Raw genomic sequence first — 27,088 nt, 5'->3', positions numbered from 1 at the left:
GCATATTTGTGGATGTGGATGTAGATGAGGAGCACTAAATAATCCACTTTGGAGTGAAGTCTTCAAAATGCAAGTTGCCCCATCCCAAACAGATGTGTTTCCTTCCTTCTCTAAACTCCTATAGGACCTATTTTTACACCACTTACCTATGTAGTATACCATATGTGTCTTGAATTACAGTTATTTTTTGTATTATAGTCACTTCTCCAACTTCACCTTAATTCCCAGAAATTAAGATCACCAATTTTGTATACTTCAGAGTTTCCAGTAAAGTACTTTTGACTACTGTACATATCAATGAATGAAAGAAAAATAGTGCTCCAATAGTGTGACTATATGGTGAGAATTAGTTTGGAGAAAAACTCTGAGATTATGATAAACCCACTTAATATTTGCACTTACAAATTCTTGAACTTCAGATTTAAACAAAGAAATATGCAAAACAAAACAGTTATTTTAAGTTACCTGAATTCTTCATATACTTGTCCAATAAATTCTGTAACTCCTGCTCTTTGTCATTATTAAACTGGGTCTCCATGGCCAGGAGAATGTATTCATCAAGAAGCATTCGAATCAAATGAAAAGAACCTTGTTTATGGATGGAGAATGAAGAGAGGACAGTGTGAAATGTGAAAAGGGGAGAGAAAGAGAAGGAAAGGGAAAGAGAAGTCAGTTATCTTTGTGACCATCTCGCAACACTTTACAAGGAGCAACTGAAATAAACAAATACTTGTTGGACTTTAAATGACCTGCTAAGACCAACATGCTTAACTTGGATCTCTGATCTTTCTGTGTATTGCCTGCCCTGCTCTCTGTGTGTACTGTCCTGCCAGCTCTTTGGCCACTAATTACATCAAAGGAAAATACGGATGAAAGTGAGACATGCTTTATGCTTTAAGAGGGCACACATTGGAGTGTGATAAGCTTTAACTTGGGGAGAATGACTCTACTCTGCTCTATTTCTGTTTACTTTGTACTAAATAATTAGACAATGGCGAACATGGTCTGAAAAAAGGCAAGTAAAGAGTTATCTTTCTAGCCTGAAACAAAATATTCTTAGATTTGGCAAAAACTAAAAGAGTAAATTTCAAGTGAAATATGTTCTGGAAAACTAAAACTTCTTTTAACTATTCAATAGATTTTCCAACAAAAGTATTTTTCGTAGTAAGACCAGACTTCAATGCTGTATATTTTATAAAACTTTAAATATGGGAAGTCTATTTCAAATAATAGACAATGCATTTTGTTTATTCTTCAATACAAATTCACTGATTTTATTTAATTCTACAGAACATTAAATACAAACAATTTAGTTAATTGTAATCTCTTTCATAATGTGAAGATTTCCTGAAATGCAGCTACCAAATGCAGAGTTCCTACCCATGAGTTTAACATTATAACTATAGAACAGGAGTCTCAGGAATTTTAAGGAAAAAGAAGGTATTCAATTTTATAAAAAGCTAACTTAACCCTCTGTGTCTCCCAAGTCATATAGAACAGGAAAGATGGGTCAGAGACATGAGAGTGTGTCTTCTAAGCTGTTTATTGATTCCTGGAGTGCAGCTATATGGGTGCTCAGAAAAGATGCAGAAATTTGCCATATTGCAATGAATAATAATTTTGTAAAATAATGTCTTAATTATCGTTTAACAAAGAAAATTTATCCAAGCACTGATGGAATGTAATGATAATAGCTGCTATGCATTAAGCATTTCCTGAGTGCTAGGCAATTTGTTTTTATATACATCATCTCACCAAAGTACCTACATAACCCTTTGAAGAGAATAGTCTTCCCCTTCTTCAGTGAGCAGATTGGCCCACAGCCAGAGAGGATCATTGTTAGGATTTAATCCTGCTTATGGTCTGACTCCAAAACCCAGGTTCATAACTACCATTTTCGCATAGCTCCATATTTAGATACAGTTTAAGAGGTGACAATGTAACATGTTTAAAAATTGACAGGAGATGTGACTGGGGAACAAATGATATAATTCATGTAAGAACAGTTTTATAATGCACATATGTTACCAAAACTGGATGCATTGTTCAAGGTGAGATTATGCATTACTCGAGCACCAAAAAAACTCCACTTTAACAGAAAGTCTTGAGCTCTCTTCTTTAATGACCTTCCATTTTGTTTGCTGGTCTAAAAGTAAAGGAACAAAATGAAACTATAAAATCTGTCCTCTCAGTACTACATTAATCCTATGTTAGATCAAGAGGTAAATATACTGTCTAACAAATGGACAGATGGCATGGCATTTATTTCATCAAATAAAACTATCTGTCCTGGGAATTTAATGTTAGCCTGTCTTTGCTGATGTTCTAAGGGTAATAAGTCTGTATTCAATATGGCTCTGTTTCCTAACAGAATTAGACAGCAAAATGAAATAATTTTCAAAATATTTTTATTTTTAATTTTTCTTTGACAGAGCTTTAAAAAGAACAGAAAGTGAGGTGTGAAGGAAGGGCTATATATTTTTGTGAATGATTGGCTTCTTTGGTACTGAATGGTAAGCTATTTTCCTTCCAGAAGGAAAAAAGTCTCCGAACTATAACTACTTTCCTTGATATGGAATAGCTAACACCAACTAGTGATGGATATATTTGTTCTTATTGCTTGTTTCATGATGGATGACTAGGTTAACTGAAGAAAATTAAGAAACCACAGAGAAAATACAAAATACTGAGCTTTTGGAATTCAGAAATGCAAATGCTTAGAACCATGTTTTCCATCAGCATTTATGAAATCTTGCTTTTTAGAAACAGGCCAGATCATTCCAGTTTCTAGGTTTATCTTTCTCTACTGATGTTATCAGCTGTAATGTTATTGACTGATAGGGAAGGCAGAGCATCTTGTAGTCTTTGGGCGAGAAAGGAGAAATATACTGAAATCCATGCCCAGTGCTCTCAAATCTTGACATACTCCTAATCTCAATATTTGGCCTGCCTTATTCGTAGAGCATCAAAAGCTTTTCAAAGCCTTCACACACACCGCCTTCCACCCCTCTCCCCCCAATCAAAAAATTATAGCCAGTTTAGCATTTACTCTTAACAAGAAACTTATTTTCTGAATCTGTCATTAAAAAGTACCTTAATAACTCTCTGCTCTACCACAGTATCCAACCATTCAATAAAAGCCTCCACGGTGGCATTCTTCTTAAGGAGATCCTTCAGTTCTTGGAACACAGTGATAGAGTCATCTACCCAGGAAAAAAAAAAAAAAAAAAGAAAGAAAAGAAAACAGAATATTGCACTCTACTTGGAATCCAAGAGAAAACCTAAAACTAGGAATCATCAATACTTTGATAGCATGAAAGGGAAAGACAGATAAATGGTGAAAAGAATTAATATCATATATTGAAAACAGTAACAAAAAAATCCTTAGTACTGTACTCTTCAATGGTGTGTGTGTGTGTGTGTGTGTGTGTGTGAGAGAGAGAGAGAGAGAGAGGATCTTGCTTTGTTGCCCAGGCTGGAGGAGTGCAATGACATGATCATGGCTTACTGCAGCCTCAGACTCCTGGGCTCAAGTGATCCTCCTGCCTCAGCCTCCCAAGCAGCTTGGACTCCAAGCATGCACCAACAAGCCTGACTAAATTAAAAAAAAAAAAAATGTAGAGAAAGTTCTTGCTATGTTGCCCAGGCTGGTCTTGAACTCTTGGGATCAAACAATCTTCCCACCTCAGCCTCTAGAAGTGTGCCCAAAATTTTAATAAGTGTATATATCTTGGTATATATTGAAATATAGATTTCAATATTATATATATGTGTATGCATATACTAGGGAAGATTAAGTTGGTTATGTAGTTAAATATTCATTTTGAGTCTAATGTTTTCATTAAATGGAACAGATTAGTTAAAAGCTAATGAATGAATCTAAGCTTGGTGATTTCCTGCTTTCCAAAATATCCTTTATCTTTAGTAAAAGTTAAGTTCTTCACTGCAGAATTGAGCCATTTACCCGAATAACGTTTTATCATGTAATATTTAAAAGGACAGTTTAAGACTATCCTTCTATTAAAGGGTTTAAGGTTTACTGAATCTCAAAAGGTAATACTATTTTACGTTAGGAAATAAAAATTGTAGTTGACATTGGGCCCCAGAGAGCAGTCCATAGTTTGTGCACCAGTGTATGGGAGGCTGCAGGCTTTGTCTTTTCAAAGACAGTGGGAGGAAAAAATAGTGGCTGTTATCCCTTGGAATTCAAGACTAGTTGTCTAGCCACACATATTGGCTTGGTAGTCTCTGTCAGATGGTCTAAACCTGAGTAGAGAGTCTGCTTTGAAAAGCAGTATTGTGCTGAGATACCATTTTGATATGTATCATACAACACAGGATGACAAGACTATAAAACACATGCAAATTTGTACACATGTAATGTAAAACTGAAAGAAAACTTACAAAACTCAAAACCATTTTGATTATTTTCAGATTATTTCCATTTCATTTATTTCTAGGTAATGAGACTATAGATGACTTTTATTTTCCTCAATATTTTCTGTATTTTCACAGTAATTATAACTATTTTTTATTAGAAGATAATTTTTTAAATTAAAAATATTTTTATAAACCAGGTTTTTTTAAAAAAATCAGATGGGATTTTTCAGCCCAGAACACCTTTGACGATGTGGGGAAACATGTTTGGTTGTCTCAGCTTGGGGGAGGCTGCTACTGTCATCTAATGGGTAGAGGTCAGGGATGCTGCTAAACATCCTACAACACACTGGACAGGCTCCTCCAACAGAGTTACCCAGCTCAAGATGTCAATTTCCTGAGCTTGGGAAACCTTGTTCTAAACAAAGAGAATGGACTTACGTTCAGTGTAGATACCAGATTCAGTGTCTGTGCTGCCTGAAATGGTAAGAAGGGCTTGAGAGGCAATGCTGTTCAAATCAACCCTTTCAATATCAGATACCATAGAATTAACGACATGCTGGTCAAAGAGAGCTGGTCTGGCAATCTGCATAGAGAAAGTAAAGAAGACACTACACTATTATCATTTCTAATGTATCTAGAAGAAATTTTTAGCTATCAGAAAAATAGTTCCTTGAGATAAAAGTATCATAAATAACTTTTTTCTTGTTTTAAAGATAAAAACAGCAGCTGAGACTCATGATCATCTCTGTTAAAAGTTTGAAAATTATTTTTAACTTAGAAAATATAAATGGATTTTCTTTGTCCATGATCATAAAATAAGAATTTTTAAATGTTACATTTCCTATCTGAAATTATCTCAAGCTTGTCTTTTAAAATTTAGAAGGCAAGAAATCTTCATAAAGCAAATAATCATTTTGGGGAAAGAGAAGTCAATTTTAACACTATATAATGTGTAATTCTTAATTTATGAATGAATTTTGTTCTCCCTACTTAAAAGAGCTACGATTAGTCGGCAGTTTAAAATGTGTTAAGTTTGTGGTTTCACAATATTAAGTATCACATAGGCTAATTTCTCACAACCTTATTTGTAGCAATTAGATTCACATGGCAAATAAATGTTAAATTGCATTCAAGTTTTTTAAATTTCAAATCACAGAAAGGTTGCAAAGGTAGTGCAGAGTATTTCCATATACTCTCCATCCAGCTTCTTATCATCTTCTGTAACTATTGTATATTACCCAAATCAGGAAATTAACAATGGTACAATACTATTAACTACAGACATAATTCGAATTTCACCAGCTTTCCCACTAATGTGCTTTTTTTATCATAGCATTCATTTTTGGGTCTCATGTTGCATTTAGTTGTTGTCTACTTAGCTCCCTTCAATCTGTGAAAGTTCCTCAATCTGTCCTTATCAGAAGATTTTTTTTTTTTTTTTTTTTTTTTTGAGACGCAGTCTCACTCTGTCGCCCAGGCTGGAGTGCAGTGGCTGGATCTCAGCTCACTGCAAGCTCCGCCTCCCGGGTTTACGCCATTCTCCTGCCTCAGCCTCCCGAGTAGCTGGGACTACAGGCGCCCGCCACCTCGCCCGGCTAGTTTTTTCTGTGTTTTTTAGTAGAGACGGGGTTTCACCGTGTTAGCCACGATGGTCTCGATCTCCTGACCTAGTGATCCGCCCGTCTCGGCCTCCCAAAGTGCTGGGATTACAGGCTTGAGCCACCGCGCCCGGCCAGAAGATTCATTTTTTATATGGTAATTCAAATGCTCTCAGCTTAGCAATCAACATACCTGAGCAAGATGTAAGAAAGATGTTTGTCGTTTCAGAGAAGATACAAATCTTCGCACAATAGGTATTTTCTTATCAGTTAGGGCTTCTGGCAAGTTTTCCAAGGATGAAACAACCCACTGTTCCCAATTTTTAGCAAAATTTCTTATGTCTGCTAATAAGCTACAAAGAAGGCTATGTGTTAAATGCTTCATTGTTAAAAAATGCATTAAACAGTTATATTTTAATTGAGGTATATTATTATTCTATGATTTCATGAGCAGTACTTTTGAAGTCAGACAGCCTAGGTCTGCCATTTATCATCTTTTCTATGATATATTTTTTAAATGTTTGTGGATGCATAGTAGGTGTATATATTTATGGGGTACATGAGATGTTTTGTTATCATCTTGGTCAAAACACTCAAGCTCTTCAAACTCCACTTCAAGTACCCAATTCAGAGTACAGAATAGATATTTAAAGACTACAATTGATAATTAAAAGACATTATTGGTCAGGCTAATACCAACTATCATATAGAGGAACTATCATATAAATAATCTAGAGGAAAAGGTAAATAAAAAGTAAAATTTGTTTTATCAAGCAACATCTATTTTTGGAGCACCAAGTATGTCCAGTCCTATATGAATTTGTACCCCCAAAGTACTAAAATAAATTTTATCATTTCATTAGATTTTGTTTTCAGAGAAAAAGTTGGTTTTTTTTTCAGAATTCTATTGTTCTTATATTGAAAAGTTTTTTGAAAAATCTTCTGGTATTGTTTCAATAAATTATTTGAGATTTTATTCCTTTGTTAAAAGAAGGCAGTGATTTCATCATGCCACTTTCTGCTTTTGTAATTAAGACAAAAGTTAATAATAAAATATAATAATTTATCCTATAGTTTTTATTCTTGTGGTTATTTTCCATTAATTATCTTTTTTATCATACTTCAGCTAGTTTCCATTGAAAAATTTCTCGAAGGTCAACAGTGCTTAAATCTATTTTTCACTTTAGCCACTCTCAAATTAAAGGGATTGAAGGATTGTTTCACCCATTTTGTTTATTGAGGCCCAACTATAAGACACATCGCTTCCAGCAAATACAAAGGGACACAAGTAGAAAATAGTCTTCTTGATAAATGAATAAATTACTACCTAATGTTTTCTTCTAATATAATGTATAAAGTTAAATCCTATACTAGGAATGCTCATGTTTTATTAACTGAACATACCTTTCAGGCATTTCTTGCATTGTTGCAGGAATTAGTACATCTGTAAGAACCTTAATCATAGCAAAAGAGGTTAATACAAATCTTCACGTAGTATTTCTATAGAAAGACATATTATTGGCCAACTACTTTTTATTCCTAGCTTCCTAGAGAATAACATGTTAACTCCTTTCTGAAAGTTATAATTTTATCTCTAACATGAATGTATGTATGAGTTGTGTGTGAGCATGTATGACAATAAAAACAAGAGATAGCACTGTATACGTATATGCTCAGTATGTTAATTACCAATGGATTGGTCCGTGGTAATCATATACTGTTTTATGATGAAAAGCTGACCACTTTCTAGAGGTGGGAGGAAGATTTTTTAGAAACTCATCTTACATCGTTCTACTTACAGAGCTCACTGTGCCTGCCTGGGTCCATCATGAGGGGGAGAAACTGGGTTCATTTAAAGATATTTAAAGTCAGGATTTTTATACCAGACTAAAAAAATAGATCATTTAAAGGGAAAAATATGTTTTAAAAGTATTTCCTGGACAAACTGAATGACAGTCCAAAAAGCTTTGCTCTGATGGAAATGCGTGTGGACGAGCCCCAGGTCTTTTCTTACACTCACTCATGGAGCTGCCTCCTCTCTCCTTTTGGGAGCCTTTTCAAGTGTTAAGTATTACAATTAATGCAAATTAAACTGTTTTTCTCTAAAGAATGGCATTCATATTCAATCCAGAAAAAAAAAAAGACAATCCTTACTCTTCTTTGAAATTTTTTCAACTTTAACTTGAACTAAAGGCAGAAAATATATTGTACTTTATTCCTCCTTTCTCCTAGGATGAGTAAGTACTGGATAGAGGACAAAAATATGAGCTGTCTTATGCAAGCTGTCTCATTAGTTCTTGGTCTGCATAGGGGCTTCTGGACTTATCTATAAATAGCTTATCTATAAATAGCTTTTGTTTTACTTTTCTGCAAAGCTGAGAATCTGATAGTGGCAACTAACTTAGAAGGATTTTATTTCCTAAACGTTAACAGCGTCCAGCTTGGGTTTTCTTGCCAACTCAGATTATTTTTTAAAAGGAAAGCTTTTGTTTTTCCTTATGATAAGTTAGCAGGCAAATGTAGGCAAACTCACTTTAAAGTACCCACAATGCAATATAGTTTTCTCCATCAGCTTAGAGCCTGTAGCCACCAGGGAAGAGACTGTCAGGAATTAGCTTCTTTCCATCTCCCATTAAATGTTTGGCTAGAAGGACAATCAGTTTGTCCTTATTTAGGATGTCTTCGAGATCCTTCTGTAGACACTTAGGAACTCTGATTTGGTTTGAGAAGAGAATTAGACATCAGTGCATTAAAGTTAGAGGTTTTTGAGATTTTCAAGTTATTAATCTCATGAGGGTGCCTAATTCTGCTTTCTGCCAAAACACTGGCATTGTGAAAAAAAATCCATTGTGTTATTTTAATCTGAAAACACCTAGACAGTTAATAAAATTCAACTAATTTTTCACATATTAGTAAGTGTGCCACATATAGATTCATTATTAGCTGTAAAAACAAATTGAGTTTGTTTTACTTAATGTAAACTTCAATTAAAACACATACACTATTAAATGTGCACTATTAAATTGCTTGCTTTCTCATCAGAAAAAAAAATGATAGTGTATCTCCAGCCATAAATAATACATTTACTGAAAATATATTGCAAGAATTTAGATAGAATGCTATGTAAAGAAATAAATGGCTCATGTTTAAGACATATCAGAGTGCTTACCTTATAAAGAATTGAGTCACAAACACAGAAAATGTCAATGATAACAGGATTTTCAAGTAAGGGAAGAAGATGGTCAGGCATTCCTTGCCAAAAGTGTAATAAAAAATGCTGGATCTAGTTGCAGAGTAAAAAGTATGTTAAGACTTTTTTCTTTAACATGAACTCATTAAGAACAGAACATGAAAGTATATATAATAGGGTCAATAAAGCATTCTTTGTCATTCTTACCTCTTCAAAGTTTCCATTAATTGCATTGTCCAGGATACACTGGCAGTGAGTTTTGTACATCATTATGAGCGTATCAACCTATTTCAAGGAAGAAAAAGCTTAACCAAAGCATCCTTTTAACACTGCCTTTACTTGTTAATTTGTTCAACACACATTTTTTAAAAGATTCTATTATGTACCAAGCAGTATGCTCAATGTTGAGGACTCAAAAATTAAGGCAAAATTCTTATTTCAAGGATCTTAGTGCCTTGTGAAGGGAGAAAAGCAAACAAATGGACAACTACAGTATAGTATGAAAAAGGTAATTTTTCAGAGTACTATGGACCAAAGTAACATCCTAGTTTTATGCCTACTAAAATATTAAATTTTAAAATTTAATTTTTAATTTAAATTTAAATTTTTTAAAATTAATTTTTGGGTAAATAAACATAAAGTAGTAAACAAACATAAAGTAGTAAAACTAGTAACAAAGATTTGGGTAAATAAACATAAAGTAGTAAAATACATCAAATCTTCACACAGTTTTATGAAGTGCATGCTTGCAGCAGTATGGCATAACGGTTTCAAATTTTGGCTCTGGAGTCAGATCAACTTGGGTGCCCACCTTCACTGCACTACTTACCAGGTATGACTGCAAAAGTGGTTTTGTCTCTGAGCCCCCAAGCTTTTTAAGTAGGTAATAATAACATATTACTTACATGGTATTAAGAAAATCAAATAAAATAAGATGTGATACATATGGAACAGTGCCTGGCACCCAGTAAGACCTTACTAAACATTATCTGGAATTAGTAATAATACCAAATGACGCATTTTCAAAAAAAAGTTTCAAACATTGAATGTCTATTATGAAAAGTCTCTATTTTCAAGTTACCATGGATATTTGCATGGCATAGTTTAAAAAGTTTTAAATATATTCTAAAATTTGCAATAGGCTAAAACTAGATAATATTCTGGCAACTTAATAACATTCAAACTAAAACTTTTATTTTACATGTTAGAAATTTCCCTACCTGTTGCCAGTTATGAACTCTATGTGAAAAAAAGCAATGTTTAGAGGTTGAATGTGTGAGCTTTGCCTTCAGATTACCTGGATTTCAATCTCAGCTCTAATTTGCCACTTACTAGTTATTACTAGTTACGTAACATTAGGCACACTACTTGATATTTATGTGCTTTAATTTCCTCATATCTAAAATTGACATGATAATAACCATAGCTATAAAATAGGGTTGCTAGGAAGACTAAATGAATTAACAAATATAAAGTGTTTGGAATAATCCATAGTACATATTAAGAAACTGATGGATGTCAGCTATTTTGATTCCAATAGCATCTAGAGTAGTGGTGGTGATGGAGGTGTCCTATCCTAACCCTTTGCATTTCCCTTTATTCCCACAACCCAATACACATATCTCTGTGGTTTAGCTCAGAGCAGTATAACCATGACATGAACATTATTGATCCATTTGAAGGAGCTGTGCTGATTATAGAATACCTCTAGCAGGATATGTCACCATCAATGCAAGTGAGACTTGCTCTATATTTCAGGCAATGTTATTATATTTTCAGATTATTCCAAGTCATATGTTTAAAATGAGGATGAGTAAGACATGAAAGATGGAAGGGAAATCATAACTGTTGTCAAAAATTAACCCTTTCTGTATATATCCAAAAAAAGGAAATGAATATATCAAAGAGAGATATCCGCTCTCCCATGTTTATGGCAGCACTATTCACAATAGCCAACATATGGAATCAACCTAAGTGCTCATCAATGGATGAATGGATAAAGAAAATGTGGTATATACACAAGGGAATATAATTCATCCATAAAAAATAAAACCCTGTCATTTGCAGCAACATGGATAGAACTGGAGGGCATTATGTTAAGTAAAATAAGCCAAGCAGAGAAAGACAAATGTCACATGCTCTCACTCATATGTGGGACCTAAACTAGTGGATCTCATGAAGGTAAAGAGTAGACTGGTGGTTACCAGAGGTCGGAAAGAGGATGGGGAGAGGAAAATAATGAGAAGTTGATTAATGGGTACAAATACACAGTTTGATAGAAGAAATAAGATCTGGTGTTTGACAGATCTGTAGGGTGATTATAGCTTATAATAATCTGTTGTATATTCAAAGTAGCTAGAAGAGAACAAATGTTTCTAGCACAAAGAGAAGATAAATATTTAAGGTGATCAATAACCCAAATTACACTGATTTATCCGTATAAATTATATGAGCATATTAAATTATCACATCTATTCTGTATCAATAAATTCTTTTAAAATTAATCATTTGAGCCCTGAAACCTATTAAAGTACAAGTAAGCCTTTATCTTCACAAGTATTTCTATTTGTTATAAAATTTATTGCTTTATATACAAATCATCAAAATTTTTAAAACTTACTGTTAGTATAATACTTAATTTGTTTATTTAATACTTACATAGTCTTAGGGCAATAAATTTTAATTCCAGTGTACTTTGCATCCTTTGTAAACATAATCTTAGTCAATTTTCTGAGAATAGACATTGTATTAGAGTGAGCAGGAGCAGAGGCAAGGCTTAGCTCCACTAAAGACAGTGAGCACATGGTGGGGGAGACAACTGCCTCGAGAGACACTATGAGCAGCAGGCCCCCGGCTTCAGTCAGTACCCTCACTGGGGTCAGCTTTTCACTGGGCAGTCTCCATTCTTTCGGCCTTAAAGAAGCAGGTGCTGGCTTGGCGCGGTGGCTCACGCCTGTAATCTCAATACTTTGGGAGGCTGAGGCAGGTGGATTACTTGAGGTCAGGAGTTCGAGAGGAGCCTGGCCAACATAGGGAAATCCCGTCTCTACTAAAAACACAAAAGTTAGCCAGGCATGGTGGCAGGCACTTGTAATCCCACCTACAGAAGCTGGGGCAGGAGAATCCCTGAACCCGGGAAGCAAAGGTTGCCGTGAGCCGAGATCGCGCCACTGCACTCCAGCCTGGGCAACAGAGCAAGACATTGTCTCAAAAGGAAAAAGAAAAAGAAGCAGGTGCCTTAAGTGCTTGATTTTAGCCCCACCACACTTTCTAGGAACTGATAAGTTACCTGAGGAGCCTGGCTAATGGCAAAGAAGGTGACAGAGCTAAATTGTCCTCAAAAAAGAGTGTCAGTCCCTGGCTTTTATGATGGAGTCCACTGGGAATGAACGTAGAAACCAAGGGTTATAAAAGCACCTTGATACCTGAGAAATGATCTACAGACTAGTCTTTCAAATTGGCAGGTATGAACTTCCTTAGAGGCCAGCAGAGAAACATGAAATTCCCGGTAAACTATTGGAGCCTCTTTCTCACCTCTCCTTTCTTCTTTGTTGCTTGCCTTTTTGGTCCCCTTCTCTTTCTCACCAGGTATATTTACACCATAAACATCTTCACGATAAGTCTGCCTGGAAGCAATCCTCTCCACAAAAGTAACTCAATAAAACCCTCCCTCAGAAGACTGAGATCCCCCTGATTTCCACAGGAATCCTCACAAACGGCCACATGTTAACATTCGCTGGGGGATTTTCAAATATGAAGTCATCATATCACACATTACATCTATAAGGTAAAAAGTATGTGATAAACTTGAGCAATGTAATGGGAGAGAACAGTCAGAAGTGAACATAGTTTGAGAGACTTCCTTGGATTTGGCATTTGAGAATTATCTTCAATACTTTGCCTATTCTTTTTTTAAGGGTATATTTTACTTTATTTTTTTTTTCCGACTTTTATTTTAGACTTACAGGGTACACACGCATGTTTGTTACATAAGTATACCAAGAGACGCTGAGGTTTGGAATACGAATGATCCAATTACCCAGATATTGAGCCTAGTATCCAACAGTTAGTTTTTCAACCCATTTCCCTCTTCCCCCTTCCCCAGCAGTAGTCCCCAGTGTCTACTGTCGCCATTTTATGACTAGGAATACCCAGTGCTTAGCTCTCACTTATAAGTGAGAACATGTAGTATTTAGTTTTCTTCTCCTGCATTAATTTGCTTATGTTAATGGCCTCCAGCTGCATCCATGTTGCTGCAAAAGACATGTTTTCATTTTTTTTAAAGAATATTTTGTCTATCCTTAACTAACAGAGTATGGCTGTCATAAAAATGAACCCTGTAAGTTACTATGCATCTCTACTTATATGCCAATAAACATTTTTTTAAATCAACGCGCTATCTTTACTTCATTTCTACAAAAAGCCCATCACTAAAGTAAAGCATCTGGACATTAATCACATTCCTCTATCTTTGCATCTCAGAAATATGAACTGACTCAATATACTATAAGAGATGTCTTCTTCAAATGCTAATGAAATGTGTACTTTGGCTGAAACAAAAATGTAGAAATAATTATGCTCTAATTTAATAATGGTCTCTGCTACTAAACAGCCAACAGATCCCCGACAAATGACTTTAGAAGTATAGAAATAGAAGATTTAGTTTACACTCTATTACATAAACATTGAAAAGTCATATTAAGAATTATTTATAAACTGAATCCCAATGAAAATGATTCTTTCTTAACTTTAAAAATAATGCAAATATAAGAGAACACACAATTTTAGAAGTAAGGAAAGTTCCTGCTCATCTAGCATAGTCCTTGCATTCATCTAGCATGTCCCTCAGTGCTAGGGACAGATTCTGTCATAGAGAAATGCTTGATTACCATTTACTGAAATAAAATGGAGATAATTGAAAACATAAAACTTTTCATTGAAGAAAGTGTATGTGACAGACACATTCTAGTATTTTCTTCCTCAATAGAGCTTTAAATAAAAAATAATGTTTAGTTTTTAAGGTTTATTTTACCACCTTCTGATTACACACTATCATGGAGATGGTAAATAATTAATCGGAAGTGTTAATCAATGTTAACAAAAGTTTGCCTCTCCTATAAATCAGTCAATTATGTTTGATTATGAAGATTTCTGATTGCTTCCTGCAGTGCCATGAAATTCCCAGCAAATTGACATATGGAGCCAACATATCAGGAAATCAATAGAGAAGTATCTGTAATTGATACCTTGTCCTTAGAAATGCATCCTTGGTATACAAGGTGTTGAGCGCTGGGGAATTCTGGAAGAAGTGTTCCAGTTTTTGAGCTAAGCGAATATTTACGAGTGAAGCCACCCTATAATTTAGAAAAATGAAAACAAATACATCATTATCAACTATATGCTTCCAAAGTACTATTCTAGTAAAATACAAATCCATAAAATTAAATTCTTCTTTATCTTGCAAACCATGAGAACTTATGAGATTTGAGTAAACTGTTTCGATTGTGTAACTGAATAAATGAGACATGTCAGCCAAATGGTTTTCAAACCTTCAATAAATAGTTTCATAGTTAGAATATTTTTCCTATCACTTCAAATTTTAGCTTTGAATATTTGTCAGTTTTCACAACTTTTAGAAATTTAAGTACACATTTGCTAATGGCATAAGTTTAGGAAGATCTGCCTTTGGAACTATTGAAATTATTTTAACTATAAGAGGATCAGGAATTGTCAAATCCAACCTCCCTTTTTACAAATTAAGTAAATGAGATAATTGAGCATAAATTAATTTATTCAGTCTCAGAGGTAAGTACTACTAAAATTTTTATTGGAGTCTAACTTTCGATTCTCAAGCTAGTGCACTGGACTGTCCCACAAAAAGTTTCTTCTACCCTAAATTCAGGCATGTATTGTTCTTTCACATCTCTTGGGGAAAGCATACTCAAGCCATTTTCAGAAAATTAGAAAAGTGACAAATAACTTACAATGCTACTGTGCTGGTATACTTACAAGAAATCCAGACAGAAAGAACAAATGTATATTCATGACAGAACCGGAGCCTCAGCAAATCAGTCTCCCAGGCCATAACTGATTGTTCCTCCTCCCCAAACAAAATTTTAACAAACCAGATTGTAATCAAAAGTTTGGGGAAATAATGAAATTATGAATATAATAAAGGACATAAAGTGTCCCTGGCAAGGACAAAATTTGGTTCTTTCTCATAATTTTCTCAGATTTATTTCTAGACTGTATGCCTTTATCTCTGTCATATTGAGGATGCTTAGTAGACAAAAACTTAATTACTGTCATAGACAGATTGGGTTCCCATCCTGTCTTTCTAGAACTTATATTGGTAGAGTCAAAGGAACTGGGAACATTTTTGAGTCCTTTAACCCCAGATATTTTAGAAGCCCTGATTTCTTGTTGACTTATTTGATATAAGATTTAAATAAGCTTTATATTGAAAATAAAGTAGAAATTCATTTTTAAAAATGAGGTTTAAATTTTTAGCTTTATCTCTTTTCAAGTATAGTTATTAATTTTTAATTAATAACTTATTTAATAATTATCATAAACTGATATAATAGCACAGTTAATCCCAATCCACTCTATTTACTAATCTATCTTAATTTAAGAAATGCTTCAAAAACTTTCAGTGCTTTGGTTTTCCAGTTATGAGCACCAATTATCATTGCGCTGTCAAGGAATGTTACTGTCAATAAAAATAGGAAAAATAATATAGAAAACAAGAAAATAAATAATTTAATCCTTAAAGGAAGGAAGTTATGTGACAAAATAGAAAACTAACATTTGTTGGATAAGCATAACAAAAATTTACCTAAATCTTAATTTTAGAAAAGTTTGCACTTTTCATATATTTTTTCTCTTGTGTGGAAAGTCGAGTTTTTTCATCTCAATATGTGATTTTGTGATATAGGAAAAGAGAAACAGAGAAATATAAACCCCAAAAATGACAATACACAGTATGATACTAAATTAAAGTAGGAATAAAAGAATACTCTTATTTCCATTAAAGAAATATAATTAGTAATCAAAAATATTTTTACAAAGAAAAAAATAGACTCAAAAGATTTTAACAGGTGACCTTTTATCAAGCATTCAGGAAACAGACAATTTCAAGCTTAACAGATTTTTTTCTGACAACAGAAAAAAAGGATAACTTCCCAATTCACTTGAAAACATATATGTCAAAACTAGACAAGAACAGAAAAAGAAAAATCATATTTCAATCTCACTTATTACTACACTTAAGACAATATTAAACAAAATATTAACAAACAAAATTAAGTGGTGTATAAGTACGATCATACTCAAGTTAGGTTTAAATTCATCATATTAACAACAAACAGGAGAATGCTGTATATTATACAATCATCTCAACTGATGCAGGAAAAAGAGTTTGTTTAAAATCCACTACCATTCATTAACCTCTCTCTCTCTTTCTCTTTCTTTCTTTCTCTCCCCCCCTCCCCGTGTGTGTGTGTGTGTGCTAGAAACAGAGGAAAACTTAATTATTATACAAAGACTATCTATCAGAAGCCCACAGCAAATGTCTTACTTAGTGGCAAAATACTATAAAAATTCTCTGGAAAATCACAAACAAGATAAAGTTGCCTGCTCTCACCTTTTTTACTCAACACTATACCAGAGTTTATAGCTAGAATAATAATGAACTCAAAAAAGTAATGACAGATTAAGTACCAAAAAGGAAGAGACAATATTAGCATTATTTGCTGCTGATGTAACTGATTTCACTGAAAAACTAAAACAAATTACACAAAAATTATGGTTAACAATAAAATTTTTTTTAGCAAAGTTGCTGAATCCAAGATCAATTTAAAAGTCAATTGCAACAACATGGATGAAACTAGAAAATACTGTGGCAAGTGAAATAAGCCAGGCACAGAAAGACAAATATCACATGTTCTCACTCATATATGGGAGATAAAAAATTTGATCACATGAAGTTAGAAAATAGAATAGTGATTACAAGATGCTAGGAAGTGTAGTGGGTAATGGAGGATAATGAGGAGTTGATTAATGGTAATTACGTTAAATGTAAATGAATCAATCTCTCCAATTGAGGACAGATATTGGCAGAATGGAGTTAGACAAAATAGACTCTAAATTTTAAAAGGTGTGCAAGAGACAAGGATATTATATATTAACAAAATTTTGACAAAGCAAAAAAGGTCTAACAATCATAACCCTTTATGTACCTAATAATAGGTATGTACAGATAACAGACAATAACAGATAATCAAAATATATGAATAAAAATTGACAAAATTAAAGGGAGAAATGAACTGTTTTACAATAATAGTTGGAGACTTTAACACCTCATTCTCAATAATGGACAGAACAACCAGACAGAAGTTAAGTAAGAATATAGAGGATGTGGCGGCACAATAAACCAACTAGATTGAACAAACGTATACAGAATAATCTACCCAACAACAACAGAATACACATTCTTTTCAAGGACACATGGACATCTTCCAGGATACACCATATGTTAGGCCACAAACTAAGTCTTAGTGAATTTGAAAAGATAGATGTCATACAATGTATCTTCTTCAATCAACATGGGATGAACTTGGAAATAAATAATAGCAAAAAAACTGGAAATTTTACAAATTTGTGGTAATTAACCAACATACTCAAAGAAAAGCTCCAGAGTTGGCTTCAGCAGTGAATTGCACCAAACATTTAAAGAGGAACTAATACCAATACATCTCAAAGTTTTCCCAGGAATTGAAGAGGAAGGAGTACTTTGTAACTTACTCTGTGAGGCCAATATTGCCCTGATACCAAAGTCTGACAAAGATATTGGAAGGCAAGAAAACTGCAGACCAATATCCCTTATGAACTTTGATGCAAAAACTCTCCACAAAATATTAGTAATCCAAATTCCACAGCATATTAATAGGATTATACACCATAAATAAGTGAGATTTATTTCTGGAATGCAAGGATGGTTCAATATATAAAAATCAATAAATGTATTACATCACATTAATGGAATAAAAAAATGATAATCTCATTAGGTACAGAAAAAGTATTTGAAAAAATTCCATATCCTTTCATGATAATAATACTCAACAAACCAGCCATATAGAAAAACCACCTCAATATAATAAAAGTTATTTATGAAAAGTCTATAGAAAACATCATACTTAATGGTGAAAAACCAAAAGCTTTTCCTCTAAGATCAGGAACAAAGCAAGTCTGCTTTCATCACTTCTACTCAACATGGTACTAGAAGTCTTAGCTAGAGTAGTTAGGCAAACAGAAAATTAAAATTAAAAAAACAAGGCATCCAAATTGAAAAGGAAGAAGTAAAAAATCTCTATTCACAGATGATATAATTTTATATGTAGAAAACCCTAAAAATGACACACACACACACACACACACAAAACTAATAAATGGATTCAACAAAGTAGCAGGATTCAAAGTCAGCATGCAAAAACTAGTTGCATTTCTATTCACTAATAGTGAACAGCCTGAAAAGAAAATTAAGAAAACAATTTCATCTACAATAGCATCATAAAGAATAAAATACTTTAAAACTAATTTGACCAAGGAAGTGAAAGACTTGTACAATAAAAACTACATAAAAGAGCTGAAAGAAATTAAAGAAGACATAAATAAATAAACAAACATTCTATTCTCATGGATTAGAAGAATTAATATTTAAGATAGCAATACTAGGCCGGGTGCGGTGGCTCAAGCCTGTAATCCCAGCACTTTGGGAGGCCAAGACAGGCAGATCACGAGGTCAGGAGATCGAGACCATCCTGGCCAACATGGTGAAACCCCGTCTCTACTGAAAAAAATACAAAAAACTAGCCGGGCGAGGTGGCGGGCGCCTGTAGTCCCAGCTACTCGGGAGGCTGAGGCAGGAGAATGGTGTAAACCCGGGAAGCGGAGCTTGCAGTGAGCTGAGATCTGGCCACTGCACTCCAGCCTGGGCGACAGAGCGAGACTCCGTCTCAAAAGAAAAAAAAAAAAAAAAGATAGCAATACTGCCTAGAGTGAGATATAGATTCAATGCAATTCTAGTGACAGTTTTTTCAGAAAAAGAAAAATCCATCCTAAAAATATCTGTGGAATCTCAAGGGACCCTGGGTAGCCAAACAATCTTGAAAACAAAGAGCAAAGTCGGAGAAGACTTCCTGATTTCAAAACGTACTATAAAGTTACAGTAATCAAAACAATATGGTACTGTCATGAAGACAGACACAGAGACCAATGGAATAGAATAGAGAGGCCAGTAACAAACTCTCATAGATATGGTAAAATAATTTTTGATAGGGGTGCCAAACCATTCAATGGGGAAAGAACAGTCCTATTAACACAGGGTGCTGGGAAAACTGGATGTCCACATTCAAAGGAATAAAGTCAGACCTTTACCTAACACCATATACAAAAATTAACCAAAAATGAATCAAATATCTAAATGTAGGAGCTAAAACTATAAAAATTTTAGAAGGAAACATAGAGTAAAAGATTCATGACATGTGATTTGGAAAAAAAATTTTGTATATGACACTAAAACACAGACAACAACAAAAAATAGACAAATTGTACTTCATAAAAAAGGCTCGTGCCTATAATGCCAGCACTTTGGGAGGCTGAGGTGGACAGATCATGAGGTCAAGAGATCGAGACCATTCTGGCCAACATGATGAAACCCCATCTCTACTAAAAATACAAAAATTAGCTGGGCATGGTGGCACGCACCTGTAGTCCCAGCTACTTGAGAGGCTGAGGCAGGAGAATCGCTTGAACCTGGGAGGCAGAGGTTGTAGTGAGCCGAGACTATACCACTGCACTCCAGCCTGGTGACAGAGTGAGACTCTGCCCCCCCCCCCAAAAAAAGAAACACTTTTGTTCATAAAAGTTATGCATGTAACTGTACATGACACTATGATCAGAATAGAAAGGCAATGTATGGAATGAGAGAAAATATTTGCAAATCATGTTTCATAAGGGATTAATATACAGAATATATTGAGAACTCCTAAAACTTAACAACATAAAAGTAAACAAAAGGATTCATACTGGGGAAAGGACTTGATATACACTTCTCCAGAGAAGATATATGAATGACTAGCAAATGCATTAAAATATGCTCAATGTTACCATTATTAGGGAAATGCAGATCAAACCCTAAATGAGATACCACATCACACCCACTGGGATGGCTACTATAAACACAAAAACACACATAAATACACACAGCAAAAATAACAAATGTTGTCAAGGATGTGAAAAAATTGGAATCCTTGTGCATTGTTGGTGAGAATGTAATCTAGTACAGCTGCTATGTAAAACAGTTTGGTTTTACATAGCAAAATTAAATTAAAAATTTTAATTAAATTACATTTTAATTTTAATAATTAAATTTAATCAAAAAATTTAATCAAAATTAAAAATAGAATTACTATATGACCCAGTAATTCTACTTCTGGGTATATAGCCAAAAAAATTATAGCAGGATCTCAAAGAGATATTTGTACAACCACATTCATAGCAGCATTAGTCAGTATAGCTTAAACGTGGAAGCAAGCCACATGTCCATCGACAGATGAATGGATTAGCAAAATGTGGTACTGTATATACATACAATGGAATATCATTCAGCCTTAAAAGGGAATGATGTTCTGACATATGCTACAACATGGATGAACCTTGAGTACATTATGGTAAGTGAAATAAGTCAGTCACCAGAAGACAAATACTGTATGATTCTACTTAAAGAGGATTCTAGAGTAGTAGAAATCATAGAGACAGAAAGTAGAATGGTAGTGGCCAGGCACATGGTAGAGGGAAGATGGGAGTTTTGTTCAATGAGTAGAGAGTTTCAGTCTTGCAAGATGAAAGAGTTCTGAAGGTGGTTGGTGGTGATGGTTACACAATGATACCAATGTACTTAATACCACAAAACTGTAAACTCAAAAATGGCTGAGATAGTATATTTTACATGTAGTTTACCACAATAAAAAATATGAACAAAAACCAATTACAAATGAAATAACTTAAATGTTCAGAGCAACTTTATGCTTTCAAGTTTATAGAGAATATTATTATAATCTTGGAATACACATAACTTTTTAAAAAACAAGATATAAAAAGCACTAACCATAAAATAAAAAAAAATCTTCATCAAAAGATACAATAGAGTATTGAGTCATGTCACTAACAGGAAGAAGTTATTTACAACACATAACTTACAGGATATTAGTATCCAGAACATATAAAGAACTCTTAAGGATTAAAAATTGAAAATAAAAAATGATATGATTTGAGCAAACATTTCACAGAAGAGAATTGGCCAATAAAAATCCAAAAATACATTCTAGTTCATCAGTTGTTAAAAACAATTTCCAAATAAAAAACACAGACACGATTTTACACCTACAAGACTGGCAAAAACTAAAATGTCATTTAATACTAAGCGTAAGAATAGGTACAAAAGTAATGATCACACACAGCTGGAGAGACAGGAGTTGATACAACCACTCTGGAAAATAATTTCAGCTTTACTAGTAAAGTTAAAGATGAGTATATCTTAGGACCTGGAATTCCACTCCTATAGATGTGTACCTAGAGAACTGCTTGTGTCACCATTGTTTTTCAGGCAAAAAAAAAAAAAGCCCCATCCACAATGGAATGAATAAATGCATTGGGATAGTTTCCTACAATGGAATATTATACAGGAGTACAAATAAATTAGAACTTCATATACTGGCATTAAAGAATCACAAAACCTAGCATTGAATGAAAGCAGAAAGTCACAGGGAAAACAAGGAACCTCTTTTTATGTAGGATATAACTGGGCAAATAATAAACAATATGTTGTTGAGAGATCTATTTGTAAGTGGCAAACTTTATAGAAAAACAAACAGTAACACCATATTCTGGAGAGTGGTAACTTCTGATAAGTAGGAATGAAAAAGTGATTGAAGTGGGTGCACAGAGGACTTCTCTCTTTTCAGTTATGAGAAAGGGCTTGAGTTTTCAAATTATGATTATTTTTAAGATTCTATGCATGTGTTTGTGTATTTGGGTGAGTATGGCTGTTGTGAATAATACATTTCCCAATAAAAAATGTTAGCATGCTAAAGAAACACATATTAAGAAATAAAGTACGTAACTTTAATTCTAATACTTTTAAAAACTCTCATATTGGTAAATAATGGTTTTGTGTAATCAAAGCTAGCAATATATGCAACATCAACAAGGGGCAAAAGGGCCCCAAAAAACCTTAAAATTAATTTTGTTTTGGATATGTTAACAACTGGATACAAAGATGATGTAAATTGCATAAATCAAATAATATCCAGTAAGTGTAACACAAAAAGAAAGGGAGGAGTGATTATCTTTAAAATAGTAAAATACGCTCATTTTAATTTCACTAATATGCTTGCTATTACAATCGTACTAAAAGAGGTGCCAGATCATAGGCCAGCTACAGAGGTCTGGGTTTTTTTTTTTTTTTTTTTTTTCTCAACTGATAATTTTGGTACTCTTGGGTGAACTATTAAGAATTGTATTTCTAAAAGAAAACAAGAACGACCCTACAGAAAAGAAACAAATATGACTAGAATGCAAGAGGGTCTGATTTATGAGGAAAGATTAAAGGACTTAAGCTGCACAGCTTGGCTAAGTGATGACAAAGGAGAGTATGATAACAGTCTACAAATATTTGAAAAGCATATACCAAGGAGAGAGGATTTGATATTTATCTTGGTACAAGGTTGTTCAACTGGCTGTGAATGGTTGATGTTAAAGAGAAGAAAACTCAGGCTATCAAGGAAACTTCCTGGTAGAAGTGTATGAAATCAATGGACCCATTCCCTAAGAAATAATGTCAACTTCAGTAGCTGCTTGAAGCAAAAATTTGGCCCACACTAGAAGACTCACAGGAAAAGAAAAGCTTTCTTTGATGGGAAGAAAATATTATAATTAAGTTTTGTTCATTTGTTTCATTCCTGTGAATTAACAGATTCTGAGACAATCTCTAAGACATTTCTGAAATTTAAACCACTCCATTTATGAATAAAAAATTTAAAACAATAACAATTATTAATACTGAGTAGTAACTGCTCTTAACATCTTTTTCCTGTTTTTTATTTTGTTTTTGTTGTTTTTTGCTGTTGTTGTTTTTGTTTGCTTTTATATTTTGAACTATTTAAAACTTTTTAAAAGATACAGAGAAAAAAATAATAAATACCCATTTACCATCCTGATTAAGACATGAGACATTTCCAATACTAAAGCAGCCTTGCCTAATCTCATTCCTTTCTTCCCCCACAAGAAATAATGTTCTGGGCTTGGTTTAGATCATTTCTACTCAAACATTAAAAAATTTACCTAGTATGTAAATGTTCTTAATATTATAGTGTTCTTTAAAATTGGTACCATACTGTATGTATCCTTGTACTTTCAATATGTTTTTTTCACTCAACTTTAGGTTTTTGAGACGACCCTAATTTGATTATTATAACCATCATTCATTCGCTCATACCCAAAGCAGTATAGCACTCCATTGTATAAATGTATAAAAACTTATTTCCCATTATATCATAATGAACATTTAGATTATTTTCGAGTATTCTGCAATTATAAACCATGTCGCAGTGAACATCCTCATACACACCTCCTTGTGCACAATGTGAAGGTTTCTTTAGGAATGCAGTCATAAAGTGTGTAAATCTTCAACTTCACTAGGTATTGTCCCTTCCACTCTATATGAGAGTTCCTTTGGTCAATATTCCTGTCAACAGTGTGTCTTTAGACATTTTAATTGTTGTTAATGTAGTATTTGTGAGACAATCACACATTAGGGTTTTAATTTTCATTTCCCTAATTAATATTTAGATTGAGCATTTTTTTATTGGCAAGGGGTGGTATTCAACATATGTTATGGACACTAGTCAACCAGAATGCCAACTAGCACTGTTAGTCATTCTTTGTTTACCCTGAATTAATTGCTTCTTCATATACTTTGCTATATTTCTGTTGGGTTGTCTTTTCATATTGACTTGAATTCTATACATATTCTAGAACCGTGCTGTCCAGTACAGCTTTCTGTTATGATGGAAATGTTCTGTATCTTTCCTGTCCAATACACTAACCACTAGCCACATATAACTCTTAGGCACTTGAAATGTAGCTAATGTGACTGATAAACTAAATTTTTTACTTTACTTAATTAATAGTCACATGTGGCTAGCAGCTACCATATTTTACAACATAGTAATAGATATTAATTATCTGTCATTCAGTGCTTCTCAATTTACAATGGGGTTACATCCCAATAAAACCATTACAATTGGAAAATATTGTAAGTCAAAAATGCATTTAATATACCCAACTTACTGAACATTATAACTTAGCCTAGCCTACCTTAAATGTGCTTGGAACATTTACATTAGGTTACAGTAGGGCAAAATCATCTAACACAAAGCTTATTTTACAATGAAGTGTTAAATAACTCATGTAATTTATTAAATACTATATTGAAAGTGAGAAGCGGAATGGTTGTATGGGTACTTGAAGTACATTTTCTACCGAATGCATATCCCTTTCACACCATCACAAAGTCAAAAAATTGTAAGTCAAACCATTTTAAGCCAAGGACCAACTGTATATAATTTATAAATATCCAGTTATGTTTTATATATTTTACATATATTTGCTTTTGTGTCCGTTTTTCATAATTAACATTTCTCTATATCATTAAAAGAGGCTTTTAATAAATAATATTTAGCCACACAAAAGTACAATAAATTATGTAACCATTTCTTTGATATTAGTCATTTAGGTTACATATAGTTTTTCACTGTAATCAATAAAAATTTTGTGCATAATTTTCTGTCTTCATTTCCTATTTTTGGGAGGCGTGGTGGCTCACGCCTGTAATCCCAACACTTTGGAAGGCCAAGATGGGCAGATCACCTGAGGTCAGGAGTTCGAGTCCAACCTGGCCAACATGGCAAAACCCCGTCTCTACTAAAAATACAAAAATTAGCCAGGCGTGGCAGCACACGCCTGTAATCCCAGCTACTCGGGAAGCTGAGGTAGGAGAATCACTTGAACACTGGAAACAAAGGTTGTAATGAGCCGAGATCATGCCACTGTACTCCAACCTGGGTGACAGAGCGAGACTCCATCTCAAAAAAAAAAAAAAATTGATACAAAATCCACACAAAAGTAGAATTAGTAGGAAAAGGATATAAATACTTTAAAGACTCTTGGTGAAGATCTTCCAAACATTTTCCAAAAATTCATTCTGCCTTCAGCAAGATATGAAAGAGTTACCTCATTCTGCCTTCGCCAACTTCACAATAATTTTTAAATATTTGATAGTTTCATATTGTAAAATGTTATCTTAATTTTTGTTTATTTGGTAATCCTTTCTTCATGCATTTATCAGCTTTTTCTTTCTCCTGTGAATCATCTATTCACATCTTCTACTACTTATTGTGCTCTTCATATTTTTATAGGATTTTTATGTACTACAGATATAATTTTATTGTCGTATTTGTTGAAGGTATTTCCCCCAGTTTTTCCTTTGACTTCAAATTTTGTATATGATGCTTTTGATATGAAGAAGTTTCCAACTCTATGTTTTTCTTTTTCCTATGAAATTTCTTAAACTGCTTTTATACTTAGAAAGTGAATAACTCCTTCCAGACGTGGGATAGATATATATATTTCCTCGTAAGTATTATTTTTATATTTAATTGTTTATATGAAATTCACATAAGTTGTTAAGTTGTGAGGTATAGAAATATTTTTGCAAAATAGTCAATTTTTCTAACATTATCCCCTGAATAATTTTATTTATATAGTACTCCACCTTTCTCCAAAAAGGACACGGAGAAATATTTTCTTTCTTCATTTGTTGTAATTTCTCCTTGGTCATATGCTAAAACCTTATAAATACTAGGGTCTTTTGTCAGGTACCCTATCTCTGCTGCAGATTTGTTCCATCTACAGTTGACTCAGTCTCATAATGTCATAATATTTTGATATGTGGCAGACAAATTCCCTTTTCACTCTTCTTGTTTACATTTCTCTTAACTATTACTTCCTGTATATTCTTCTAGATTAAGCTCGTAACCATATTCATCTCCAAAAATTAATCACCCACTCAAATTTTCATTAGAATATAAAATGTCTAAATTAATTTAGGAAGAATTGGAGTATTTATAATCTAGCATTCCTATCCAGGCACATGGTATGTCATTTCATTTGTAGTTTTCTTTTACACCTGTACTTTTTTTTCCAAAAAGGCGGTGTGCTTCTCTTATTATAACTGCTCCTGAATATTTTGCATTTCTTCTGGCTCATACCAGAATTTTACAATCTTCTACCTTTCTTGTCTTCCACAAAGACTGTTGCTACCTATCTCAATAAATCTGTGAGAAAATTAAGTCCTACAGAAAATGATTTGAACAACCATTTTGTCAATTCTCTCAAGGATGGTGCTTAATCAATACCATTCTAAACACTCATGCATAAAAGAGTTTATTCCTTATATTCAGTGGGTGTCTTAGGGCATTAGGGCTACATTCTCTCTAGGAAACCTGCTTAAGAATAGCTAGGACTTTCTTTTAAGTTCCTCAAACTCCTACTTTCTTTCCCTGACTTTTGCCACAGCACATGACCTACACTACCATTCCTGAGAGAAATGCAAAACTACCAAACAGAAGCTACCACAACTTTCTGCCAAAAAAATCTACAAATCTGCTTGCATCCGAACTTCCCCTTTCTCTTTCTAGTTTTCATGGAAGCACTGCTCCTCCTCTCTAGTGCCAATTCCTCTAATCTGACCTCCTCAGTGACCTTGTGCTCTCAACTTTCCTTTCTTTAATATTTTCAG

The 27,088-nt window shown here is 33.6% G+C and overlaps 1 protein-coding gene across 1 annotated transcript in view; it reads right to left on the bottom strand.

Annotated features, from left to right (window-relative positions):
• Window positions 1-27,088, bottom strand: part of RFX6 (regulatory factor X6) — a 55,980-nt gene that overhangs the window by 6,608 nt on the left and 22,284 nt on the right. The window contains exons 7-15 of the mRNA XM_001110999.5: window positions 14,415-14,522; window positions 9,376-9,453; window positions 9,148-9,261; window positions 7,383-7,432; window positions 6,172-6,331; window positions 4,819-4,963; window positions 3,094-3,203; window positions 2,029-2,146; window positions 466-588 (exon numbers count right to left, since the gene is read on the bottom strand). Coding sequence (XP_001110999.3) covers window positions 466-588; window positions 2,029-2,146; window positions 3,094-3,203; window positions 4,819-4,963; window positions 6,172-6,331; window positions 7,383-7,432; window positions 9,148-9,261; window positions 9,376-9,453; window positions 14,415-14,522 — 1,006 coding nt within the window. The remainder of the gene's footprint in view (window positions 1-465; window positions 589-2,028; window positions 2,147-3,093; window positions 3,204-4,818; window positions 4,964-6,171; window positions 6,332-7,382; window positions 7,433-9,147; window positions 9,262-9,375; window positions 9,454-14,414; window positions 14,523-27,088) is intronic.

The sequence above is a fragment of the Macaca mulatta genome, chromosome 4 (assembly GCF_049350105.2).
Source record: "Macaca mulatta isolate MMU2019108-1 chromosome 4, T2T-MMU8v2.0, whole genome shotgun sequence".
Classification (NCBI taxonomy): domain Eukaryota; kingdom Metazoa; phylum Chordata; class Mammalia; order Primates; family Cercopithecidae; genus Macaca; species Macaca mulatta.
Note: the sequence above shows the minus strand (reverse complement) of the source record. Positions and strands in the feature narration are given on the sequence as shown.